At 29.8% G+C, this 25,831-nt stretch overlaps 1 protein-coding gene and 1 long non-coding RNA gene across 2 annotated transcripts in view; both read right to left on the bottom strand.

The window, feature by feature from the left end:
* Window positions 1–15,689, bottom strand: LOC111632852. Its single transcript, XR_002757937.1, has 2 exons — window positions 15,417–15,689; window positions 1–102 (listed from the first exon to the last, which is right to left on the bottom strand). It is a non-coding gene; the product is annotated as an uncharacterized LOC111632852 (long non-coding RNA).
* A 4,572-nt stretch (window positions 15,690–20,261) lies between these two features.
* The window catches only part of LOC111632835 (beclin 1-associated autophagy-related key regulator-like), an 80,773-nt gene continuing 75,203 nt past the window's right edge, over window positions 20,262–25,831 (bottom strand). Inside the window, exon 6 of the mRNA XM_023377364.1 lies at window positions 20,262–20,805. Coding sequence (XP_023233132.1) covers window positions 20,710–20,805 — 96 coding nt within the window. The 3' untranslated portion in view covers window positions 20,262–20,709. The remainder of the gene's footprint in view (window positions 20,806–25,831) is intronic.

Raw genomic sequence — 25,831 nt, 5'->3', positions numbered from 1 at the left:
CTGTATAAATTTCTGATTTGCATAACTTGCACTGTTTAGTTTCTCCAGTACATTTAGTCACTGATATTTCTGCATCTTTTGAAAATAAGTCTGTATTTTCACCTAAAAAGAGAATTAAAATAGATAATTAAAAACAGAAGAGAAAAATAAAACAAAACATTCTCGTTTCAAATTTTGAGTCAATCAATACTATCGACTATCAATAAGATTACGTACATAATGACGACCGGATAGCCGAGCAGATGGCAGCCTGCCGCTCTGGGGGACCTGGGATCGAATACGAACGGGTCAAAAATCCCCAGGAATTTTTAGGGGGTGGTCCGTCCAGATATATCGGGTCCTATCCCTCAGCACCCGGCCGCACCATTGTGGTTTTGGCTGAATTCAAAATGGGCTTGCTAGAAGAGGCCCTCTTAGTACCCACACGGCGGAGAGTTTGAAAGAAAATTATATACATATAAGTATAAACTGTCTAAAACAGACTTCTACAAAATTAGAAGTCTGCAAAATCTAAATCTCGGAACAGAACGATTTTCTACCATAAAATGTCGTCATAAACCTGAAACCTGTCTAACACTCACGTTTTGGGAACTATTTGCATGACAAGATGATCAAAGTAAAGTTTTTCGACATAACAGCAACTAAATAGGAATACAAGATCATAATTAATGGAAATAATTAACTTGTGGAAACAAATTATGATTAACTTCTGGGCAATGAAAGTTAGTCTATTTTTACTTTCCTGGCTCTGTTATATATAACAAAGGGAATGAATGGCGATTGGTTAAAAAATAATCCTTCAAAATTTTTACATTTTTGGACTCTGGACCTTGAAACGTCAAGAAAGGCAAAAAACATTTGGGTTTTTCCGGTATGTATCTATGATTGTTAGTGTATCTGTGTATGTGGGAGGGCACAATTTTCTTCAGTCTTTGAAGTTAATAGAGAGGTTGCGAAGTTTTCAGCGCAAATCGTGAACGTCGAACGTCGAGCGCCGCCATCTGGCAATTCTAGAAGGTTGATAATGGCGTTCGCTACGTCTAGCATGTCGAGTAGTTCGGCTTAAACTTCATTTTTTTGTGTTTGGGGTTAAAATTATAACGTAGTTTATTAAAATAATGATTATTTAAGCATTTATGAATAATATTGTAAAGAAACAGACAATTTTAATCCAGAAATTATTTAACAATTCAATTTTTTTTGCAAGTGATGTGAAGTGCCTATAGAATTTACGTATATTTCTGTTCATAATAGCTTATCATAATTTTGTAGGAATAAGTTTGTTCTTTCACAGCATCTTCTACCGTCAACAGCGTACTACGTTTGTAAATTTTCTAAAAATAATTTCCCGAGGTGCTTTCGGATTTACATAAGCCACTACTTCCCTCGACAAAAGTATAAGGTAGTCCTATCGTACGGTAGGAGACAGGACGCTACCGTCAGACAGTGGCTTTGCCAGACAGTCGCTTTCTGCTTTAGACAGATTTACTGAATATAAATGTTAAATATTGTTTAAACAGACAAATATTTTATATATATAATATATATATACACGCTATATATTAAAAATATTTATAGTTGAAATACTTGCTCAAGTTCTGTTGAAACATTTGAATTAATTCGAAAAACAAATTAGTTTCAAGCTTTCTATGCGTTTCTAAATAACTACGCATTACGAACTAATTTTCTACTCGAATTAAGTTAATATCAATTAAAAGCCATAGCTACTTTAAATAATATAATTTTTATGCTTAAAGGATAAATATCTATTTTAATAAATTTAATTATTTTACTCTTTTTGAAATTAGAAAAATCGGGATGAAGAAAGAAGAAAAATAATTTCTTGAATACTGTATCTAGATCTAGAAATACAGTACAGTGGAACCTCGGTATACGACCTTAATCCGTTCCTGATGTTTGGACTTATACCGAATAGGACGTATACCAAACCAACCTTTCCCATAAGAAGTAATGTAGAAACGATTAATCCGTTCTCATGTAAAAAAATGGCTGACTTTAAACACCTAGCTATCCTGGTTAGTTTCTGGTTGATTCTTCATTAGATCAGCATGTGTCTTTTTAACTTTCCCGCAAATAATTGCTTCTGTTGCTACTAGGTTTGCCATATGTTTCGCATATTTCAAGTGATTTTTAATATCAGTTCTGATACGCTGTCGCCAGCACACTGTTTTTCAGATATCCAAACCAAAAGCAATTTCTCACATGATCTAATATTCTTGATCTCTGTTTAGAAATTGATTTAACCCCTTTCGCAACGTTAGCAGATTTAATAATGTCTTTAATTTTCACGATTGTCGATATCATCATTCTCGGAATACGGTATGCAGCAGTTAAATCTCGAACACGCATACAGCTTTCATATTTCTGAACAATCTTTTTTTTTCAGTTCCATTGTGATTCTAGTCAATTTTTTAGTTTTCTGTTGCTTTTCATTTGCCTTTTTGCAATTCATCATGAATAAAACTAATTAAATTTTACTTACAAATTAAAATCAGAAGAAATTTAACAAAGTTAATAACCGTGGCACCGCGAACGTTTAGTCTGGCCTATAGTGCTACTTGTTCATAGATGGTGCGTATAATTGAATTACATTAAGTCGTATACCGAACAAAAGTCGTATACCGAGCAAAATTTGTTTTGTCCAAACAGGACGTATTCCGAATTGGACGTATTCTAAAGCAGACGTATACCGAGGTACCACTGTATATACTTTGGCTAGATGGCCAAGGCCAGTGATGCCGAACACGCCACCCATGGGATATATATATACACATGCATACAGGAAATCATCGCTAATCGTTAATTCAAACTCAGACAGTTCGAAATTCCGCTAGTTCGTAACTGTTCTTTTGTCCTGGCTGGGGATATAGAGATTTACACGTTAAGGAATTCGGTTAGTTCGAAATACATCTACTTCGAAATTCGAAGTGAAAATTCTGTCCGAACTGTGAAATGCGTACGTGAACTCATTCGTTGAGATCGAACTGCTGCCTCCGTGCTATGAGAGAACAATAGACCAAGAACAATATGACTTTGCTTATACAGTAACACATTTTCGGGTGTCAACTTGCCCATGGACTACTCTTTTTTCTCTCTTATCTCATAAAATACGACTGATTTTCGGGATTGCAAGAATGAGCTATGAGTAACAGATTGAGATATTTGTATGATTCTATGCCACTACTTTTAGGCGACTTACTATGTTTTTGGTCACTTTAAAATTTATTTGGGCTACATTTAGAGGAATTCTGCTTTAATATTTATCAAATCTGGAAACCTGTGAAGTTCTGGAAAAGTAAAGCAGTGAGGTTCTTATCAGATACGTGCTGTTTACCTTCACATTTATACTACAGTATTATTAATTTTTAATTAAAGAAAATAGCGTTCTGTATACGTGCCCGAATTCCGTTTGCTTAATAAATTACATCAGTCACATACATAGCATTTGGCATATTGTACAGATATATATAAAACTCGGATAATTCCACGTCGCGATTATTTCATCCCTTGAATTTCGAACTAACGAGGATTTCCTGTATTTGATATATTTCAAAACTTTGCATATGTTGTATGAAAGCAAAGTTCTAAAACTGTCCAGAAAAGTTAAAGACCACTAATTATGAACCTCAGGAAAATTATCATCAAATAAATGACATATTCCATTAAACGAAATCTTTGATTCCACATAATTATTTTCTATTTATTTATATAGAATTCATTTTTATATTTCTGATATAAATTAAAAAGTTAAATTTATAAGCATTTTTTTCTTTTCTTTTAATTATTCAAATTAAGCATTTGACACGCGATTTGGAGTTAATAAATTTCGAATTCAATTTCGACCAATTTCAACCATTGTTTCATAATGGAGGCGATGGAACAGCAAAGGATATGACCCGACATATCTGGGATTTACTGTCCATAAAAAATTTCTGAGGTAAAACCCGAGTTCCAGTCTGGGACAGGAACCTCAAAAATTATTCAGCTAGTTAGACATTTCCCGACCGCTTGATATGAAGAGAATCCTTGACATATCCGAGACAGATCCACGGAGCAGCCGCAAAAAGACCCTTTTAGTTGCCCACAGGCAGAGAGTTAAAAAGATCTTTCAAATAGAAGTATGTATTAATATATTCATATTTCATGATTATATTTGTGAGGTCCCGGACGGAAGTCGAAATTAAATCTTTTGAATGATGAAAATCCAGCGGGACAGTTAAATTGTCACCTTTCAAAATTAAAACAAAGCAAGACTTAATGTCTAGATTAAACAATTAGTTTACCAGTAAACTAAAAACGGAAAACGAAATGATAGAATTACAGGAAGAATATCAAAATTCGAAGAAATTTTAGATGAACGAGAATTGGGTTAAGTCTCGGAAATGACTTCTCCTGTGCCCAGAAAGGTTTCGAATTGTCACCGAGAGACGAGGGAAGACCAATCGGAACGCGGAATCCAGGAGAGAAACCTATAAAAACGCGTTTCAAGGGCATGAGGTTCTTTTCTCCAAAATTTAGTTTTTCCGTGCAAGTCCACTGTTAGTCTTTTCATCTATCTCCGAGAGACATTCGCTCTCCTGGAGTTATTCGCGCTCTTCAAGATTCATCCTTACTACAAGGACTATTCTTTTAATTAATTAAAGGCTTTATCTTGCAGATCTTGCAGACTGCCAACCAGGGACCGAGTGAAGACATCCTACGGAATATTAGAACTTTACTGGACTCTCTCCTTAAGAATTGTGGCAACAAATAATTAGAAACTTTTGTAAGAAAATCTTTAATACTTAATTAAATGGTAAAAAGCATGGTAAGCCTATCTCAGTGACTATGTTATCAGAAATTACACAATCACCTTATCACATCAATACTTGAACATATTACACAAGTTGCAGAACAGATATATCATACTGAAGAGCGGACACTCACTGATAATACCTCAACAAAATGTACACTCAGTAACACTATAAACACTAACATACACAGAAATTTATTCCTGGGGTTTTTTAATCCGTCTGAATTCGATCCCAGATTTCCTTCTGCCCTAACTGCTCAGCTATCCAGCTGCCACTTTATATATCAAATGAGATTATAGAATTTTTAGGATTTCGGGATCGTCTAACCCCCTAGCTATCTTCTTCTTGTCTTGTATCAGCTAGTTGGGCATAAGCTTCTAGGCTATATCGCTCCGTGGTATGGTGACGTAATTGGTCATGCCTGCCTTTCTTTACAAAACTTTTTTTTTACCCATACCTTTTTTTTATTCTATAGCCACCCACGGGAAGCACTAACACGCCTAGTGTGTAAAGTAGGAACATTGAAAAGAGGAATTATTTAACTGTTGATGCTATTCAAATAAGACTGTGTTCAAATTAACTGTGTTTTGTCAAAGTTAAAATTTGCTTGTTTGTGAAATTACAGATAATACTTTTGAAAACTGTACTAAAGATAAAAATAAATATTATAATGTGTAAGGTTTTTTGTAGTTACCGTAGCATATAAGCCTATGGCAAGCATATGGCAAGCATGTGGTGAACACTATAATTCTCTACAAAATAAAGCTACTTGTCGCTGGTGCTCCTATTTTGACTATATATTTTATTTAATTATTTTAAGCTTCTCGCCACGGATTTTGCATATTGTTGTTTGATAAATGGCATTCATAATAATCTTTACTTGTCTTAATGAGTTAATCTAAAGGTTTCATTTGCTATTTAGGTACAGTACCTACCTACTTGCCTGGTTTAGTAAAGATTAAGTAGGTATTTACTTAATTAATCTTAACTAAACCAGCTCCTCAAATTTCCAAAAATAAAAGGTTAACTGTTAAATAAGTTTACTAGCATGATGAATTATAAAGAGTTCATGTAAAACTGATCCCATGTAATAAAATTTGTTAATTACAGTTTAATTAGATATGGGACATACTGTCTTAATTTGCTTGAAAATTTGTAAGACAGAATTTTCTGTTCATTATTATAATCTCCCTGTTTATACAGTATTTGCATTGGGGCACAGAGCAATAAATAACGAACCGTAGTTTAATATAAAGTTTAAAAGATATCCATACGCGTTGTCTTCGATTTTAGCCATATTATTTACATTTCACTAGCACCAGCACAAAATGCGATGTCAGCCGTGGGTAAGGATACCAATGATAAGACGGCGCTCAAAGATCGGTACTGTATCACTGGGAACGAAGATGATTAAAAATGTCACATCGAGCAAAACTGCGCTTGTGTATGCCGCAGAATGGAGTATTGATATGAAAAAGTTGACCAAAAATCGAATTTTTGAAACGCTGTGATTTAATCACTGTATGGAACTCTACAAAATAAAGGACCTATTCATCACCTCTATATAGGATATGGTTTGTAATTGATGTTAAGCCTATATATTTCACCAAAACTATCAAAATGCGAGTGATTGCCTTAGGTCTCTGACATAATTTCGATTGAGGCTTATTTCTATTATAAAATTGTACGTCCAAGTGGTGTAATTAATATTAGTTATTTGGCATAGATTTGATTTAAAATATAGCTTTTGAAACTTACTTCAAATTATTTAAAATTTTTAATTTTCGTTTTAGAAATATATATGTTTTATTAACTTTTCGTGCTTATTTTTGCTATATTTCCAAGCAATGACATTCAAATCCTAGTCTTAATTCAACACTTAAATCTGGTGAAAAGACATCGTTTCAACTTTATACTACTTTTATTCAAAGAATATATTGAATGGCAATGTTTTCCACACTTTGAGGACATAAAATAATTTCAAAATAACTTCGAAAATTAGACTTTTGGCTAACTTTTTCATAGTCGTAATCCGCTGTGTGGCAACTAATATGCCAGAAGTATCCTATGACGGGACTGCATCCATCTCGGAGTGTAAAATATCAAACCGTCGCATCTTCTTACAAGTGTATTGCCTAGAAAGGTAAACATGAGCAATACGCAAAGGCCCAACAAAGACGATCACAAATGAGTAAGTTAAATTTAACTCAGCAACTTCTGAAGAAGATTGTTATCTTTGTTCAAAAGTTGTGTCGGATTGATATCCTTCACTGACCTGTTTCGAGGTCATTGTCTTCAAGATTCATCCTTACTACAAGGACTATTCTTTTAATTAATTAAAGGCTTTACAGTGCGCCGATCTTGCAGACTGCCAACCAGGGACCGAGTGAAGACATCCTACGGAATATTAGAACTTTACTGGACTCTCTCCTTAAGAATTGTGGCAACAAATAATTAGAAACTTTTGTAAGAAAATCTTTAATACTTAATTAAATGGTAAAAAGCATNATGAGTAAGTTAAATTTAACTCAGCAACTTCTGAAGAAGATTGTTATCTTTGTTCAAAAGTTGTGTCGGATTGATATCCTTCACTGACCTGTTTCGAGGTCATTGATATCAAACCGTCAATCACACTGAAACAGATTGTTAGCAAGCTTGAGGAAATACTCAACCTTAGAATTTTCCAATCCTCAGTTTATCGTATACTGAAGGATTTCTATTAATCCTACAAATGCATAGATCAATTCGCTTTTGTATCATTTCTTACCGATACAAAAGCGCTTCAAATGTTCTCTTGTTTTGTCTAAATCTTAAGAAAATAGTTCTCGCAAAATAAATAGGTCGAGTCCACAACTTAATGTAAACTGTTTTTTTTTTTCTATCCGTTCACGTAATTTATATAAATAAAGTTTTAGAGAACTTATTATAAATACCCAATCTACAGTATTTCTAATGATTTTGCTCTAATTTATTCAAGTTAAATATAGAAAAGCAAAACTATTAAAATTTTTAAAATATAAATTATAATTAGAATATGTAATAATGTAAAAAATTTATTCATTTAACGTGCAATTGTTTTTTTTTTTTTTACTACTAAGGCACGGTTGCACAAGTCACGAGACTGAGAAAACTTTAGAACGAGTTTCGATAAAACTGCAATTTCGTTGACCCTTCAATAAGTTGTAAATATTTGTGATTCTTGTATATCAACATTTAAAAGAATTACTTAAAATAAAAAGTATTGTCTATCAAAAATATATAATCTGGGTTTCCGATGGTAATGTTTATTTATAGTCTAAATCATGTAGATAATATTAAGCTTTACAAATCGCGAAAACAGTAATTTTTTAAATTAAACGATCAATTATTTATTGTGACATCGTCACAATGACTAGCTGAAATTTTTAATAATATTTTTAATTTATTTCATTTAAAATACATGCTCTCCACCTCAAATTAGTAGTGTCTTGCCCCTATACATCATACTTCTAGTAGTATCTTGCCCCTGTACACCATACTTTTCCTGATAACAACAGTTTCGTGCCGGTCATCTATGTAACTCCATTCAGGGGAAATGTTTGAATTGAATTCACATGACTTCCTGTCTAGACCGGAAGTTCATTTATAGTTACTCGGAGCTCCTTCCCTAAACTTTCCATATCTAGTTTCAACATTCATCTAATTCACTTCTTTCTCGAGATTAAGGAAGGACAGACAGGACGATGACAGTAGGAATTTATTTATATGTCTACAATTTTTTTTCAAATTGCAAATAGCAATGCGGGTCGGAAACGGCATCTTCATGTGCTAGTGTACACAGAGAACGAAAAATCAAAGAGCAGCACGTAAGAGAACGAAATGCTTTTTGTCACTCAAAAACATTTGAGAAATGCATTGAGGTTACTAGTGGTCAAAGTTGTGACCATGAACTGTAACACACGCTTGACATCGTCGGCGCAAGGAATCACGAACATTTTGGAAAATTCCTGACAAGTCTTGGACTTCAGATGTGTGCTACAAGGTCGTCATCGTTTTCAACAGGGGTGTCGTACACCAGTCGTTTGATGTAACCCCAGAAGAAGTAATCGAGACATGTTATGCAGACGATCTTTCAGACCAATGAACGGGACGGTATCCCGAAAGAACGTATGAGCAGTCTCGCGGCCAAATAACGCCATTTAAGCATGACGATGGCTTTCCGACCGAGAATTGCTATGATTCCAATTTGTCTTTGTGCGACCTACCCCTTCCAAAAGGGTGTTCACGCTTAGCTGAATCACCCTATATAACAGAGCCGGAAAAACAAAAATAAGTGTTTCGAGCACACATATTTTTGGCCCCATATTATAAGAATGTAATATAAAAATATAACGCTTGAATATCTATAATGTATTATAAAAGAAACACCATTCACACGTCTATTTTATATTTTTCTTTTAATTTTAAAGGGTCCGCTGCTTTCAAATTTCAAAATTTGAAACCATTTAAACTACTCACTTCTTAGGAAAAAGATTTAGTTTGGCACTGGATGATTAAACTTTTATTACAAATGAAACTTAAGATGAAGATTGCCAAGTGGTCGTGTACTTACACTATATGGTGTTCAAAAAAAACTATTTAATGACTGCAATAAATAAAATGGTAATGTTATTAGTTATTTTATACTTGTATAAAAGTATAGATTTTCAGTGGAATTTTAACTACTGGACCACCTGAACTACTTTAATGGATAACTAAAGTGTCTCCTGATTAGGCAGACTGGTGCCCACTGCTTCTACAGTGCTATTAACTCACCTTTTGAAAGCCTTTTACAGGGAACTTTCAACACGGACTTTTATAGCTGGCAACATTGTCGTCTGAAGTGTCTTCCTGCCTCAGATTTTACCTCCAGCTTGGCAACACTGCTCTTCGCATTCAAATCCGCCTTCGTTAAGTCCCTTTTCTTTTTCGTGCCAACCAGTCACTTTTATTTTCTGCATCTGCTAATCGCTGGTTACTGGTGCAGAAATCCATTTGGCAATTAGGCCATTCATTTTTTACACACTGACTTCACTCTCCCTGGTTGGTACTTACTTGTTAGTACACTCTCATCATGTCTTCTTTCGATGTGGCTATGTTCAATGAACTCCTCATGTTGGTATACACTGTATTAGATAAACTAGAGGGATACTTTGCCACTAATTATAGTGCCAAACTAGGCACAAATAAGACATACAAAAAGCGTTTGATAATGCTTGGTGGCACATGATCCTGTATCAACTTCACAAACTTAACTGTCCAGCCAATATTTACAACACACTGAAGACCTTCTGCAAAACGGGAAGGCCACCATCAAATCTAGCTCTTTCAACTGTCAAAGAGCCATCAACCGTGGGTGTCCCCAGGGTTGTGTTTGTAGGCCTCTCCTATGGCTTGTTCTCTTTAACAACTTTTTGGAGCAGGACTTTGGTCAAGATCACAGCGTTGCCTTCGCTGATGATGCTTTCATTCTTCTCAGTCCTCTATCTTAATTACACATGGATGAAATTTGAATCGCAAGAGATGAGGACGATACAAAGCAAATTAAATAAAAACGTTTAAAAAAATTAAATAGCTGAAAAATAAAATTTAATCCAAGAATAAAAATACTGTACTGTATTTACAGAATTCGAGATAGATGAGATTCTGCAAAATAATTACAGAGAAGTTTAAAAATTAAGAAAAGTTATCGAGATCAAATATTTTAAGATTTATTATAAATCTAAACTATAAAATCAAATGTAAGCAAAGACAACACAACTGATATTACTTTAAACTTTGAAGTTCAAATCCCATGGACAAAAAATTTGAACTTAAGACGTCAACTTATAAAAAATATGTAGTTACTAGCAATCTAATTTTTTAGTTTCGTTTAAAAAATAAAATTTTTGTGTTAGCCAGGGGTTTTACTTTCTTGGTTTTTGTAATACGGGAAATTATTGTAATCGTGTAAAACTTATTTTTAATAATATTTCATAACCTACAGCCCACACAGAATTTTAACTTTGTGCTAGTGTCATAGTGTTTTTAAACAAATATTTTTTTTAAATTAAGATTTTTACACAATTCAGCAAAACTACTCCTATTAAGTCTCTGTTATTACTTAAATTTTAAATCCTAGTGTATTCTAATTATAAACAGTTAATTAACAAATCAGGACGGATCTTACTTTGCAGTCCTAAGTAAAATTCATTTTGGTGCTTTCGCTAATTCTGGCACTCTTATTTTGCTAATGTTTCCATGCGTTCGTTTTTATCATAAGAGTAAAAACCTTAATAGATGTGTAGACCCGCATCTGAATTAAATATATTCGTTTATATTTAACATGGAAAAGGAAATGCACAGCGAATTAATGTTGATTTAATTTGTTGGCGCAGACCACAATATGGGATATACAGCTGGCTTTAATTTTATCTATTACAAAAAGAACTCATCCATAATAAAATTGCCCACATGTGGGAAAGGAAAACAGTCAATCCAAAAATATCTTTTGGAGCAAACCCGGACCGAATTAATATTAAATTTGTGATATTATACTCTTAGAAATTCAATTCTTAGAATATATATAAAATCAGTTATTTTTATTCTGTATCCATTTTCATTCTAAACATGTAGTTTTAATATCGAGATGATAATATATTTAAAAATGTAAAACTACACTAAACATACTTCCATGAACTTCAAAATTTCTTGCGTAAACTGTTCGAACTTCTTACGCTAAGTCCAGAATGTGATGCCATATATAAAATATACAAAATGAATTAAGCATTTCATAAGCCTTTCCATCACAGAACAAAATAAAGATAATGTAAAAGAAAAATCTTTTACATTATTGTTGACAAGACTATGTCTTGTTTATAAAATCGTATTGCCTGCTGTGTTACCAGCTTAGAGGTATGAAGGAGTACTGTACATGTCAGGAGTTGCAATTTGGCACAGAGTATTAGGTGCCCAAATCGTGCACACACAAAAAACCAGACTTGTAGGTACTCAGGGAACCGAGAATCGAGTCAAAATAAAATACAAAATGGCGACTCTCTCTACAAACAGGCAAACCGAATTCAGATGGTGAGAGTACCACACAACAGTTGTTCTAGGAAGTGTGCTTTGACCTTAGGACTGAACACGTAGTATTTTCTTTGTTAAATAAAATTTGTAATCTAATTTTGTAAATTTGGGAGTGCTTCAAATATGTCATTAATGTAGGGTTTTATGTCGTTATAAGTATGTTTTTTAACATTATCTAGTATAGTAAAATCGTGGAACCGATAAAAATTTGACGTTATATTAGGGTTGTCGTTACATCTGATGACGTTATAATCGGGTTAAACAGTATATTGTTTGTACAAAATAAAAAAATTAATTTTAGACGATACAATAGCCACGATTATTTTTTTCAACAACGGGAAATTTTTGTTACGCATCCAAAAAATTCAACTCGAGCCATCACGCAACGGAGAGAAATTTCGAAATTAGACAGGTTAATTTCATCGAAAATGTATCGCTTAATAGTGAGTCTCCGAGACATAGTCTTGTCCCAAATACGGTTTTGCCGTTTTACTTGTTTTAAGTATATTACTCCGACTGAAGAAAGGAGAAAACAGAAATGTACATATTAGAGTTTGAATTTAATAAAAAAAATAAAAAGGTCTAACAAGTAAGCATAGTTTCCTAAAAAACTTTATGTGATGTTATGAGTCCTAAACTAATAGCCAAATATGTAGCTACTAGTAGCACGGGACGGCCCTAATGGGGGTTCTAGCAGCATCGGTGTCATTCCGTGGTATAACTAATAAATTCATATTACAAATAAAAATAATAATATATTGAATTTCTCATGGCGTACCCTACTAAAACCCGGTCAAAAACGCAAAAAATCGCATCTAAAATAGTACAGTAAAAGCCAAGTTTTTCAGGGTAATCTTTAACCCTCCTCCCCGTGGGGGAATTTTAAAAAATCCCTTCTTAATGTGCATTCTCATGGCATACCCTACTAAAACGCAGTCAAAAATGCAAAAAACTGCATTTATTGTTATTTTAATATTGTTACGCAAAAAGCTGAATTTATTATTTAAATAATAGCTTGGGCCGCCCCTAGTGGCCATTCTAGACATACCGTTACAGATATGCAATACACGCGATCAACGGTTTAGATATAAGAAAAAAGAAAATAAGGATTGTTATTAAAACATATTTACAATTTATTACTCATAAGTTTATCGGATTTAACCACGGACACAATTACTCATTCACAAACAAAGTAATTTCAGTTAAATATCTGACGTGTCTTTTCATTTCAGATACTTAACTCTATTTTATAACATTACTTGTTTTGTTTACTACCGAAAGAATATCTAACTTGTAAGATAATTGTATTCAGTATAATTAAAGTAGTTAACTACACTAAGTTCACTTTGTTGCTATTTTAGAATTAGGTATTTTAAGTTATAAGTTAAAAACTAAACTTGTCAATATGTCAAGTAACTTAAAATATATAATTCGAAAATATTAACTCATTTTCACATACAAATTGATATAAAAGTTGATTAAACCAAAATGTATTTGATTGATGATGGATTAAGTAAAGACTTTTGTTCATAAAAGAAACTTCTGAGTTGTGATATTAAAAAAGTAAGTTATGTGCATGTCTTATTTTGCCAAGTTTCATATATTTTTAAGAAATATTATCCGGTACATTTTTCTAGGAGATAGTTTCTATCTATGCTCGAAAAGTATATCATATAAATGTCAGGATGGATTTGAAAACATATTCAATTTTCAAGAAAAATTATTCTATGTACAAACTCCATCTATGATGTCTGATGCTTCATTATTTTAATGTAAACCTACAAACACAAGAAATATACCAAAGCGAAAAGTCTTTCAGTAACAGCAACGAATTCTTTCTCAAATCGCAACATTTATCAAAACTAAGATATAATACAACACAATATAAATTTTTCAAAAATTGAATTAATTGTAACCGTAAACAAGTATTAAAATTTTTTCATTCTATGTAAATATACGTATCTTTATGTTGAATGAAAAATTATCAATGTTTATTTACTGTTTTGCATCCATTTATCATCATTTCTATCGACATTTATGCTTTGATGGCAAAAAATTTCTAAGTTTTAATAAAGACTTATAAAAAATACTATACGGGTTATAAATTATAGTTTAGTAAACATGAATGTAATTATTATTATTATAGTTACAAAAAGTGGTAATTTGTCTTATAAAATACATTGTTGAAGGTGAAAAACAGACCCATTTCATAATTAATTCATACCAAAACATGAATTACTTTTCGCGCAAAAATATATTTTATATTATGCAAAAATATTTGCTCTATTTTAGATAATATTCTACATAGAAATATAAACGAAGCTTACATTTAACTTCTATAACAATATGATGACTAAACTGAATGAAAAAAATTATTTAATATGTTGATATGTAAAAACTCGTCTATGTTCTTATATATACACACGCGTTTAAATTTCGGAATAGCAAGTTATAAGTCCAAATTATTGTAGGAATTAGTCGTTTCTAACATATTTTTTGGAATATGTTGAATTTTTATTACAATATCTAGTGAATTAAACTAACTTATAAGTAAAGCTAGGATATCTAAGCACAAAAAATCCTAACTTATATAATTTTTAGTGCCTAGATATGCTTTATTCATAAGTGTCAGCATAATAAAGAGTTTATGAGACAGACATTGACCGTGATATCTCCGTTAAAAAAAAAAAAATAATCTTAATGAATCAATCTTATCTAAAACTATAGATATAGTCTAATTATATTCCATTGTATCGATGTGCTGTACACAAACTTTTCTATGATGGATAAATTAGTTAAAAAATTAGTTAAAAAGAAATAAACATTTAATGCCTAGTTGTAACACATTAAATTTGAATGCCGTATCTCAATTATCCATATAAATAAATTTAGAAATACGTCAATGGAATTTCTTCGATAACTGCATTATTTTAACGAGAAAAAAAAACTGTAAGCTCTTCGATGTTATTCTTAAAGATATAAAGATAAGAAGAGAAGATTAATTGAGAGATTATTGATAAGATAATTATTACGGTTTATAATTTTTCCACATATTTTAACAATAATTATTGTCGATTGAAACTGCGAATTTGAAAATATTTCTATTTATTTTAACATTAAATAAAGAAATAAAGCAATCATAATAATAATTTATGAAAAATTAATATATTATGAAAAATATTTTTAAATATAATAAATAAGTAGTTACGTATGATACGAATTCTTAAACCACTTTTCAAACCGGACAAAACAATTAAACTTTAAACGTTTTCCTCATTAACTTAATTTGTTTTAATTCCACAGTTTTTACCAATTATTAGCTAGCTTATGCGTTATTTGTTTAAAATCATCAGCTATTTTATAGAAAAAGTTCTTAAATAAATTTGAAATATTTAATTTACTTTAGTCAAATTTACATTTGCATCTATACCATAAACTTTTAAAAACTATTTTAATTTATTCCACTCAATGCTATAAGTATAATTATATATTAAATGAAAACATTTTTATACTCACAAGGCATAGCTATTGAAAGATGCGCATTTACGTAGGCGATTGCCAATAATAATACAAATATTTTAAGCATCTTTTATATTGATTCCTTTTTCTTTTAAAAAAATAATAAAATAAAGCAAGCTTCAAACAAATGTAAAGACTTTACTGAAGGCGTTTCAGCTATTTATTATAGATTAAGTATTTTAAACAAATATTCTACTCGTGCCCATTGGTCAGTTTAAACTGTGCCACAAACGTCATCGACTAATGCAATCTGATTGGATCCTTACAAAATTCTTTATTGTTTCTTTTATCTAATTTTTCGTGTTACTAAAAAAATAAACCGAGTTATCATATTTAGTAAACAAATTTAATTCGTATCATAAATAAACTAAATTTAAATTTTGAAGAAAAAAAAATCAGAGTTGACAAATATATTTATTAATGTTAAAAATTTCGCTATCTTGAAAATTGTACTTTTTAATCAGTTTGAGTTTAAAAATCACGATGACATCATTTCTTAAGAGTAGAAATAATTTATTTCAAATAAACTCAAATGATAAATTTTAAAAATATGTTTATTTAATTCTTGTTTATAAAGTTCGTTTCATATGACAATTTGTCGTCTGCTTTTGTCGACGATGTTTTGAAACTGTCATTGTTGCCAGCCGGACAAAAATATTTTAATATTAAAAAAAATCATAAGTATATTTTCGAATATTTTTAACGTATTAATATATTTCTGAATATTATTTCACAAATACGTGAGCCGTTCACAGCCCGGCACACGTATTTGTAAAATCTAAGTGACTCGTACAACATGGAATTCATATAAAACAGAATTATCAACAGTGTTATAAGGGGGACTACTGTAATATGAACGTAAATAAATATTTTAAAAAACTTAGAAAGTCGACTGGAAAATATTGACGAATTCCTGTTTTTCCCCACTACTAAAGAGACTGGCGGCCGGATGGCCGAGCGATCAAGGTGGCAATCTACTGCTCTGGGAGACCCAGGATCGAATTCGGACGGGTCGAAAAATCCCCAAGAATTTTTCGGGGGGTCGAGCATTACGATTACGAGATTTCTCCTCTTACTTCAAAAAACAATATCTTCTTTAATATGATCACCATCATGCTTCACATCGCATAACAATACTATTTTTCTTACAATTCCAATAATATCTTCATGCGTTAAAACAGTTAACTCTTCATCGTACTTTAATCCAAGGCAAGAGTTAAGTTTCAATCTACCAATGTTAGACAGTCCGGATATGTCGGCCTCCATCCCTCACCATCCTGGCCGAACCCATAATGGGCTTGCTAAAAGAGGCCCTCTTAGTGCCCTCAAGGAGTAAAAAAAAATTCAGACTACGTAGCTTTGTATTGTTATGTTGTAGATGTCGACGAAGAAGTAAGTAAACGAATAGGGATCGAGTTCTATATCGGGGGGAATGGAATTCGTTCATGTAGCGTATGGAAAAAATGTACTGGAGAATGACAAAAAAGTTCATTTCAAACAACAACGAAAAATTTATAATTTCTATAATAAATACTTTGTGCATCGCCTTTATAAAACATCAAAATGTAAATTGATTTTATTTCTACTGCGCAGGAACAAAAGTAATCATTTTTAAAACTTGAGCAAAATTTTATATATAACTGATGAAATACGCTATTGATTATCAGTTGGATTATCCGTGTATACATCAGCATATTTAATTCAACGGAATTCTTCTCGGCATATCTTTTCAAATGTTATTAAAAATTTGTTCTCACTTAGAAATGAACCAATTTGAGTGTATAAGAAAAATTTAACTAAATTTAAACAGCTGTGATCAAAAATTTTAAGTGACCACTGTTTTATGTTATTATCTTTAAATACACTACATACTTCAACGATGGAACCATTGGACTTTGGAGCGACCTTCGATGGAATAGATTCGTAAACACTTCAAGAAAAAATAAATGTTTCTGATTGTAATCAATATAACTTCTCAAAATCTGTTTTCCACAAGCATATTTAATAAATTCTACCCGAAAATAAAACTTTCGTATTGAGTGATTGATAAATTATTTAAAAATAATAATAATAATAATAATAATGATGAACGCAGAACAAGTAACTTGAAAAATGGCGGCATGAGTGATTCTTATTTAAAAACTCATTTTTTCGGGTTATTTTTATTAACGTGAAAACTTACAAGAGAAACACTGTATTAATGAGCTTGCTTCTCGTCACACATTAAGAAATAAGAGAGAACAATTTGTTCTCTTTTTTTTGGAATTTTTGTTGAAGATAGAAATATTAAAATTGTAATAGAAAAATAGCAAATTGAAAATAAGAACCACCAGTCTCAATCCGACTAACATATCCTATTTCAAATATTTTGTAGTTACTAAATGTTAATAATAAACGAAAACAGGACATCTTATGACTTGTAAAGAGGAACGATCGATTAATATGACCTTCAACTCTATTCGTTGATTTCAATATTCTTGTAGAGGGTTAAATTACTACACGAAATTAAGATGAAAACGATAAGTAGTACCTAAATGAAGATAAATCTTTTATCATTAAGTTAATCTCAAAAATGAAATTTACGCTACAAATTGACTCATCTTTGTGATGTTTTAAAGTTTCTTCTAAAGGTTAAACTTTATCATATTGTAAACAATTCAGAGTTTATCAAGATTTTAAGAAATTGAATTTAAAATGAACTTACTTGAAAAATTTCTAGATTCGAAAAACGTAAATCAGTTAGAATTAGAAATTTATCCTGACAAGTTTCTTATCAGTTGTGTTGATAACCTTGGTTCACCTTTAGCCCTTCGTTTTCTTACCATTAAAGGTCAAGATCATAAGCAGATAGATGAAAATATAAACTTCAGAATCATTCTAAAGCTCAAATTTATTACATAATTGGCGATTAAAATATATTTATACTAACTAAAATTAATATAAAGTTGAATTTGAATAATGAAATTTCTACAAAATTAAAAATATAAATATTTGAAGATAATTTTTTAAATTTACATTTTCATCTGTTTTCAAAGCAAATCCTGAATTTAAAACAGACTTTCAAATATTTCCTATTTAAATTTTTATATATAATATACAAACTGTTTGTTTGTTAATATACTTCATTTATTTATACAGTATGTTGTTAATTATATTTAAATGACTTAATAGGGATATTAACAAGTCATTTATATATATTTTTAAAAGAAGAAAAATTTAATTGTATAAATCATTATATTTTCATTCAAATTTCAAGTTTAAACATATTTTTAATAAAAAATATATATTCTTAAATTTTTAAAATATACATTCACAAGAATTTATACAATGACTAAACAAGAATGTATTTAATGTATAATAATTACTATGTCAATTAAGCAAATTTATGTGAGGATAACTATTAAAAATGGGAAATTGCTTGTAATTGTATTACACAAGAAAAATTGCAAAACAAGGCACTTATTAAAAAAATAAATAAATAAATTTTATAAGTGTAGTAATTTTATGGTGATGTTTTAAAATTCATTAAGTCTTTAAATTCTGTCCTATAAAATAATTATCATAAATCCTGAAAACATGAAAATTTATATGTAGTAAAATATATGTTTGTTGTTTTATTCAATATTTCATTTGAAATACAAAAAAATTTTACAAATTAATTAAAATACATTAAGGCAAAAAACTAGTAACAAAATTAATACATTATACTCAGAATACTTTAATGAATACAGTCATTAACAAGTTGATGACATATATGACTATACATGTGCATTTTTTGATTTGGTGACTAGATAACAAAACATCTACGCACTGATCACACCACCCAAGCATTTTTCCTTTTACCAATGGGATACTTCTCTTTCATAAATTGTTCTATTTCATTGTTAATAGAATTTTTCTTCAAGGATAATAGATCATTTAAACATTAAACTTACAAGGATTAATTGTGATTAATGTTTAAAAATGTGACAAAAATGTATGTATTAATTTTTATATGATCAACATTTTTGGGAGGAATTTTAATGGTGTTATTTCTTTTTATAAAAATCATTTCAAACACAACAAATGTTAAAAGCATCAAAAAATTTTTAATATAACAGATACACATTAAAAAAATCATTCTATTCATTTATACTTCTACATTCATTCGAAACTAAAAAAACTATAATTAATAGTTTAAATTCTACTGGAGGATAAATTTTATAAACATTCCTATCTGCAACTATTAAAATTTTATCCAAAATATTAAATTGTCATAAAAATGTTTTAATTCAGATCTATTGGTTGAACTTATACTTTTGCAAACATATTCCAATATACTTACTAAAAATAGCAACAAACAGCATCTAGAGAACATGCATTCATCAAAACTGAAATTTCCATATCATAACTGTACAACATAATTTATAAATATGCAGTTTGATATTTACATTTGTCATAAATCAGTATATATATATTTATGTATATACAGTGATAAACTCTGTCAGTTTTGGACAAACAAATTTGAACTGCATTTAAGAAAATTATTATTGTACTATTGTACAATACTGATATTCACTTTGCATATAAAGTTGTTGTATAATAAATTTACATTATGTACAGTATTATACAATATGATTTGTGGAAATATGAAGGACTCGGGTCTGCTTCCAAATTATGAGTGCTAGATTTTTATGATAATGGAAGCATTTTGTGCTTATTATATGTATTATATGGAGGGTTAATTTCACAAAAATTCCATATTTTATATATATATTTTTTTTTTACATTCAAAATTAAATATCTATATGTATGCAGTAGATACAATTTCATTTTATATATGTTTTTTTACTTTTGTCATTAACAAAATTATAGGAATAAAAAATACAGTATTAAATTACTAATGCTTAAAACATTAAAATTACATTTAAATAAGAATCCAACTCATAAATGAACCTATTATTATAATATTTTATAAAATTTAATTAATAAAATATATGATTTATGAATATTTTAACAATAATGTTTGTAATATTATTGATAGTATATCAATAACAAAAAAATATTTATATCAGAATTTAATTATTAAAAAATATTTTAATTAAGAAAAAAATGTTTTAAGCATCATCTGAAATACTTTTATCTGAAGAACTAATCTTTCACTATTTAAAATTACATTTTACACTTTATATTTGTTAGATTTAGATAATCATCACAGTTATTTCTGGAGATGGAGGGAAGACTATATATATAAATGATTTTTTTACTCAAGTATGCTTTTAAGTATAAAATTTATAAGACTAGGATATATTTATTTTTGTCCTGTTGCTGCCCTCCAAAAAGAAGCAACAGAAGCTGCAGCAGAAATAAGTCCACCAGCAAAACTTGTTGTTCCACTAGGCTGTAACTGTGAAAAAAAAATTTTTTATTAGTAGTTATTCCGATTATAATTATTGTTCACATTTTTAACAAAATTTAATTTCTTAATTACAAATAAGAATTCTTTACTCACTTTTATTAGAAGTTCTAATAATAAAGCTTTCATAAAGAAAACTCATCTATGTAAAGATTATTTCAAATTATAATGAAAAATGAACAAAAATTAAATCTGAATGCAAAGCAAAATAATGATGAAATGAACAGCAGAGTAAAATTTATTAAACAAAGTTTGTCAAAAGATTTGGCAATTTTTATAAAAGCAATTGTTTCTTTCAAATCCAATTTTTACAATTCAAATACACAGAAAAAATGCAGTTGAACTGATGATATTTTATTTAATTCTTTATTATTCTATCAATATATAAAATTTATAATGTAGATATGTAGCACAGGCTTTAGTCTCATAAAAATAAAGTTCTTTGTTAATTCTTGTTTATACAAATGGTTCAAAATTTATCCCAAATAATTAGAAGAATTTTGTTTTCCTATGTCAAAATTTTGTTGTCAAATTTCTTTACAATGGTTAAACATTAATAATATTTTATATAAGAACCAGACTGATTTTCATCCAAGATATTCTATGATGGATAATATATTTATTTTATATATATTAATTCAAGAAACATTAATGAGACAGTTTATGCTTTCTCTGTTGATTTATCAACAGCTTTTTGATAAAGTGGGTAAACTTATTAATATTTAAAAAATTATTGAACAATGTTGTGTTAACTGTTCAAAATCTTTGTTTTTTTACTAGTTTGAGAATTAAACAAGGAAGTGTTTTTAGTCCAGTTTTAACTGAAACTATTAATAAATCTAATTACAAAGATATCCAGATAAAGATAATCACTCATTATGTGGATGATATATTTTTAATTGCTTATTCCAGCACTGGTTTACATCGAGTAATTAATATTTAAATAAATATATGAATGATGATAATTTGATGTTAAATTTTAAATAAACCAAAAATGTTTGCATGAGAAAGTATTCTGATGGTTTCTCATTATATTGAAAATATATAAAACTTGACAATAATGTCCAATAGACAAAAACTGTTTCATAAGATTGCCAAAATTGTTTATTATGAAATATTTTCAACTTTATTTAATAATTAGTTCAGATTAACAAAACAGATAAAAACAATAAAAACTATTCCTATAGCTTGAACACATCACTTACAAGAAAACATGAAAATAAATTTTGTCTTAGAACTTGTTAGATTCAGTATTTGACATAATTTTTTCAAAAATATCAAATTTTTAAAATAAATATATGCTACATATTTTAAATTGCACTACAAGTATTTTTGATATACAGTCAACCCCCCTATAACACTGTTGATTTTTCCATTTTATATGAATTTCATGTTGTACGAGTCACTTAGATGTTACAAATATGTGAGTCATTCACAGTTCGGCACATGTATTTGTAAAATCTAAGTGACTCTTACAACATGAAATTCATATAAAACAGAAAAATCAACAAGTGTTATGGGGGGGTCGACTCTATATATATATACAAGTATGGCAATTTAATTCTTGGAATGCACCTTTAAAAACTACACTAGTACACTAGTGGCTACTGTCACCTTGAAAGTACTCTCCTTGTGCATCTATACACTGACTTAAATGACATTTTTGGAAGCAGGCCTGGAACTCATTTTTCAGAATACTGTTGAGCAGCTGTCTAAGAGTACATGCAGGTTCTGTTGTATATTAGTTATATTAGAAAATCCTTGTCCTTTCAGCACAGCATTTAATATAGGAAATAACAAGAAATCACAGAGAGCTAAGTCAGGTGAATAGGCAGGATGATCTAATTGAATAATTACTTTTTTGACCAGAAAATGTCTCACAGTGAGTGCACTGTGACTTAGTGCATTGTCTTGAAGAATGATCCATTTGTCAGGCCACAGTTCGGGTCTTTTTCTTTAAGCAGAATCTCATAATCTCTGCAGTATTCTAAACAGTATTGTTGATTGACTCTGACCCTGTTCAATAAATTCTTGGTAAACTATTCCCTTCTGATCAAAGAAACATACCAGCAAGGTCTTGAACTGTGAGTGTGACACACGTCTTTTTAGGGAACAGTAAACTCTGGGCTTTTCATTGCATGCTCTAACGTTTTGTTTCTGGGTCATGCTGTAATGTTTCGGTAGTGCATTTGCCAATTTTCACACAAAATTTAATATTAATATGTTGCTATAAATTTCAGTCACCCATTTTTATGACACACAGATAACTATTACCTTCCCAATAGCTAATTAACAACTATCTCTAAACTTGACATGCATTTGACTTGCATGACTAATATGTGCATAAATTCCAAGCCGCTTGCAATTTATGAACATATTAGTTGAAATTTATTTGAAATTTATGCATATATTAGTTCAAACATGTTCAAATATAAATGCATGTCATTTCAACATAATTATGTCATGGGTGACACTATGCAGCAATTCCGAGAATTAAATTGTCACACTTTGTATATAAAACTTTTTAAAATACAGTGGGTGATCAGTTAACAAATAAATCGGATAACGAATACTTTTGCAAAAGATTTTTATGTTCAGATAACAAACACCTCACAGAACAAACACAAGAAGAAGTGACGTAAAATAATGAATGCTAATTGGTCTTCCCTTGTCTTCAGACAACAATTCAAAACTTTTTGGCATGCAAGAGACATTGACATCGATGCTCAACTTGGTATATAATGATCAGATAGTAATCCTCCGAACTTTGAAACTCTCCCTTGTAATTACAGCCTTTTATTTTTCTGACAGAAACAATTTTTTTATAGTATTTGCAAGACTGTCGGGCAGGCACTCGTTAAGTTTTGCATCGGTTTTTATTTTTGAAAGGTGAGAGTATAATAGCAAAGGTAGAGAGTGGGCAGATGTCTGATGTCTGTTGTTGCTGGGCCATATGGTTTCAGCAGGTCTACAGTAGGGCCCAGTTCAATCTTATCTAAGAAAGATACTGTATTATCAAGAAGACTCAAGCAGCTAAAGGAGTAACAAAAATCACATCTGAGAAATAAAGAATATTGAACAGGTCATAATGGAACCTGAAACTCATATGACGACAGAAGAACACCAAGAACTCTTGAATGAAGAACACCAAGAAACTCAGTGAGCTATGTTTTCTTCTGAGAAAGAGAATTAACGTCGATATCTGCTATTAAACAATTTTTTGAAGAAGTGAGATAATGTCAGAATGACAGGTCTTAGAATGGCATCCAAACCAGTTGAGGTTAATAGGCTTAGGGATCTCTACAATTACAATGCTATTAATTACTTCTGAAAAATCCTAAAGAAGAGAGAAGAGCAATCAACTTTAGAAAGATTCTTTAACCCTACAAACGGAAAAAACATGACTAATAAAAATGCAAAATGACTGTGTATGTATGTATTTTTATTATTACATATAAATAAACATAGTAAGAAAGTATATATTTTTTATTTTTTAGGGTCTCCAGAACAAATTAATCAAATTCCCATAAAAACCTATGGTAAATCGATAATCAGTTAACAAACAATTCAGATAGCAAACAAAGATTTGGAATGGTTCATTAACCAATCACCCACTGTATACGTATTTATTCTCTTTCACTTTGTTTTCCTCTGCATTACTTCTTAATTAATATAAACTCATCATTAATTAATTTAATCTAAACAAGCCCATATAATAATTAGTCCAGATTAGTGAATGAGTAAAATAAACAAATTTTTAATTTATGACAAGAAAAACATAACTAAAGTACTGATCAGATTTTTTTAATCAATTCATAATTTCGGAGAAACAATGACTAAACTTCTGTGAAGTATTCATTTTAATTTCTTTTAGCCAGCTTTGATTTTTGATTTTATATGAAATCTATAAACATCTAGTAATTTATTGAAGATGTAATAGATTTGTAATGTTACATTTTGTTTTTCAGCATGATACAATGTATCAGGTAACCAAGAAATTGGGTAGTTTTTGCAATAGCCACTATTGCAAAAACTGCAAAACGTTTTTGTTTATCTGATATCATATTTAAATATTGTCCACTTCACGATCCAACAGTGAAATACTTTGAAACAGTATTTGATATGAATGATGTGCCAACAAATCTAATGTGCATCTGATTTTCAAGATTTCAAAGCAAATGACACAGCATTAAGTCAACTTTGTGTTCAATTCTAATAAACACTCAACTTTTGAGACCCAAAAAGTCCAAAAAAGTAGTGTACATCAAAATTGAGAAAATATTCCATATCATGATTCTATGATATACTACATTTATGTCAACTCTGAGAAATCTGATGTAGCCATATGTATATTTGCTTTAAAAGTAGATTATTTTATTCCAAGCCCAAACATAAACCTCACATCCTTCAGAACTACTTACAAAAACAAATTAGTTTGTGATTTCAGCAAAAAAAAAAATATAATTATGTAATGTATTTTAATTAATTAATTAATTAATGACAATACAATTACAGTACTATATATTTAGTTTTTCACTTTAGTTACAATCTTTAGTATAATATAGATTATACCATGATTGTAATCTTTGATAGTTTAAAATTAATATTCAGCCAAAATGATTCTAGCAACAAATCTACTTTGATTTATATAGATTAATCTGTTATATAATGTATTGTTGATTTTATGCAATTCGTATTAAAATAATAATAAAAATAACTATCTGGATTCACAAACTTTAATTTGTGTGCAAAATTAGTCGATGAAATAATGTGAATTCTGAAGAAAAAACATGATTATAGTACTTTAAACCAGTGGTTCCCAATCTTTTTCATGTATTAAATAAATATACACTTTATTCTTCAATACATTTTCTTGTAAGTTATATGTAAAATTTCAAAAATGTAAACATTCTTGTAAAAATATTTTCAAGAATTTTTTAATGATTATAATTAATAAATAATTAAACAATATTAAATTATTATATATACATATTCAACATGTATTTAATTTGCTCAT

Source organism: Centruroides sculpturatus, unplaced genomic scaffold, assembly GCF_000671375.1.
Source record: "Centruroides sculpturatus isolate CEXI.00-Female unplaced genomic scaffold, Cexi_2.0 scaffold41, whole genome shotgun sequence".
Classification (NCBI taxonomy): domain Eukaryota; kingdom Metazoa; phylum Arthropoda; class Arachnida; order Scorpiones; family Buthidae; genus Centruroides; species Centruroides sculpturatus.
This window is presented reverse-complemented; position numbering and strand designations above follow the sequence as displayed.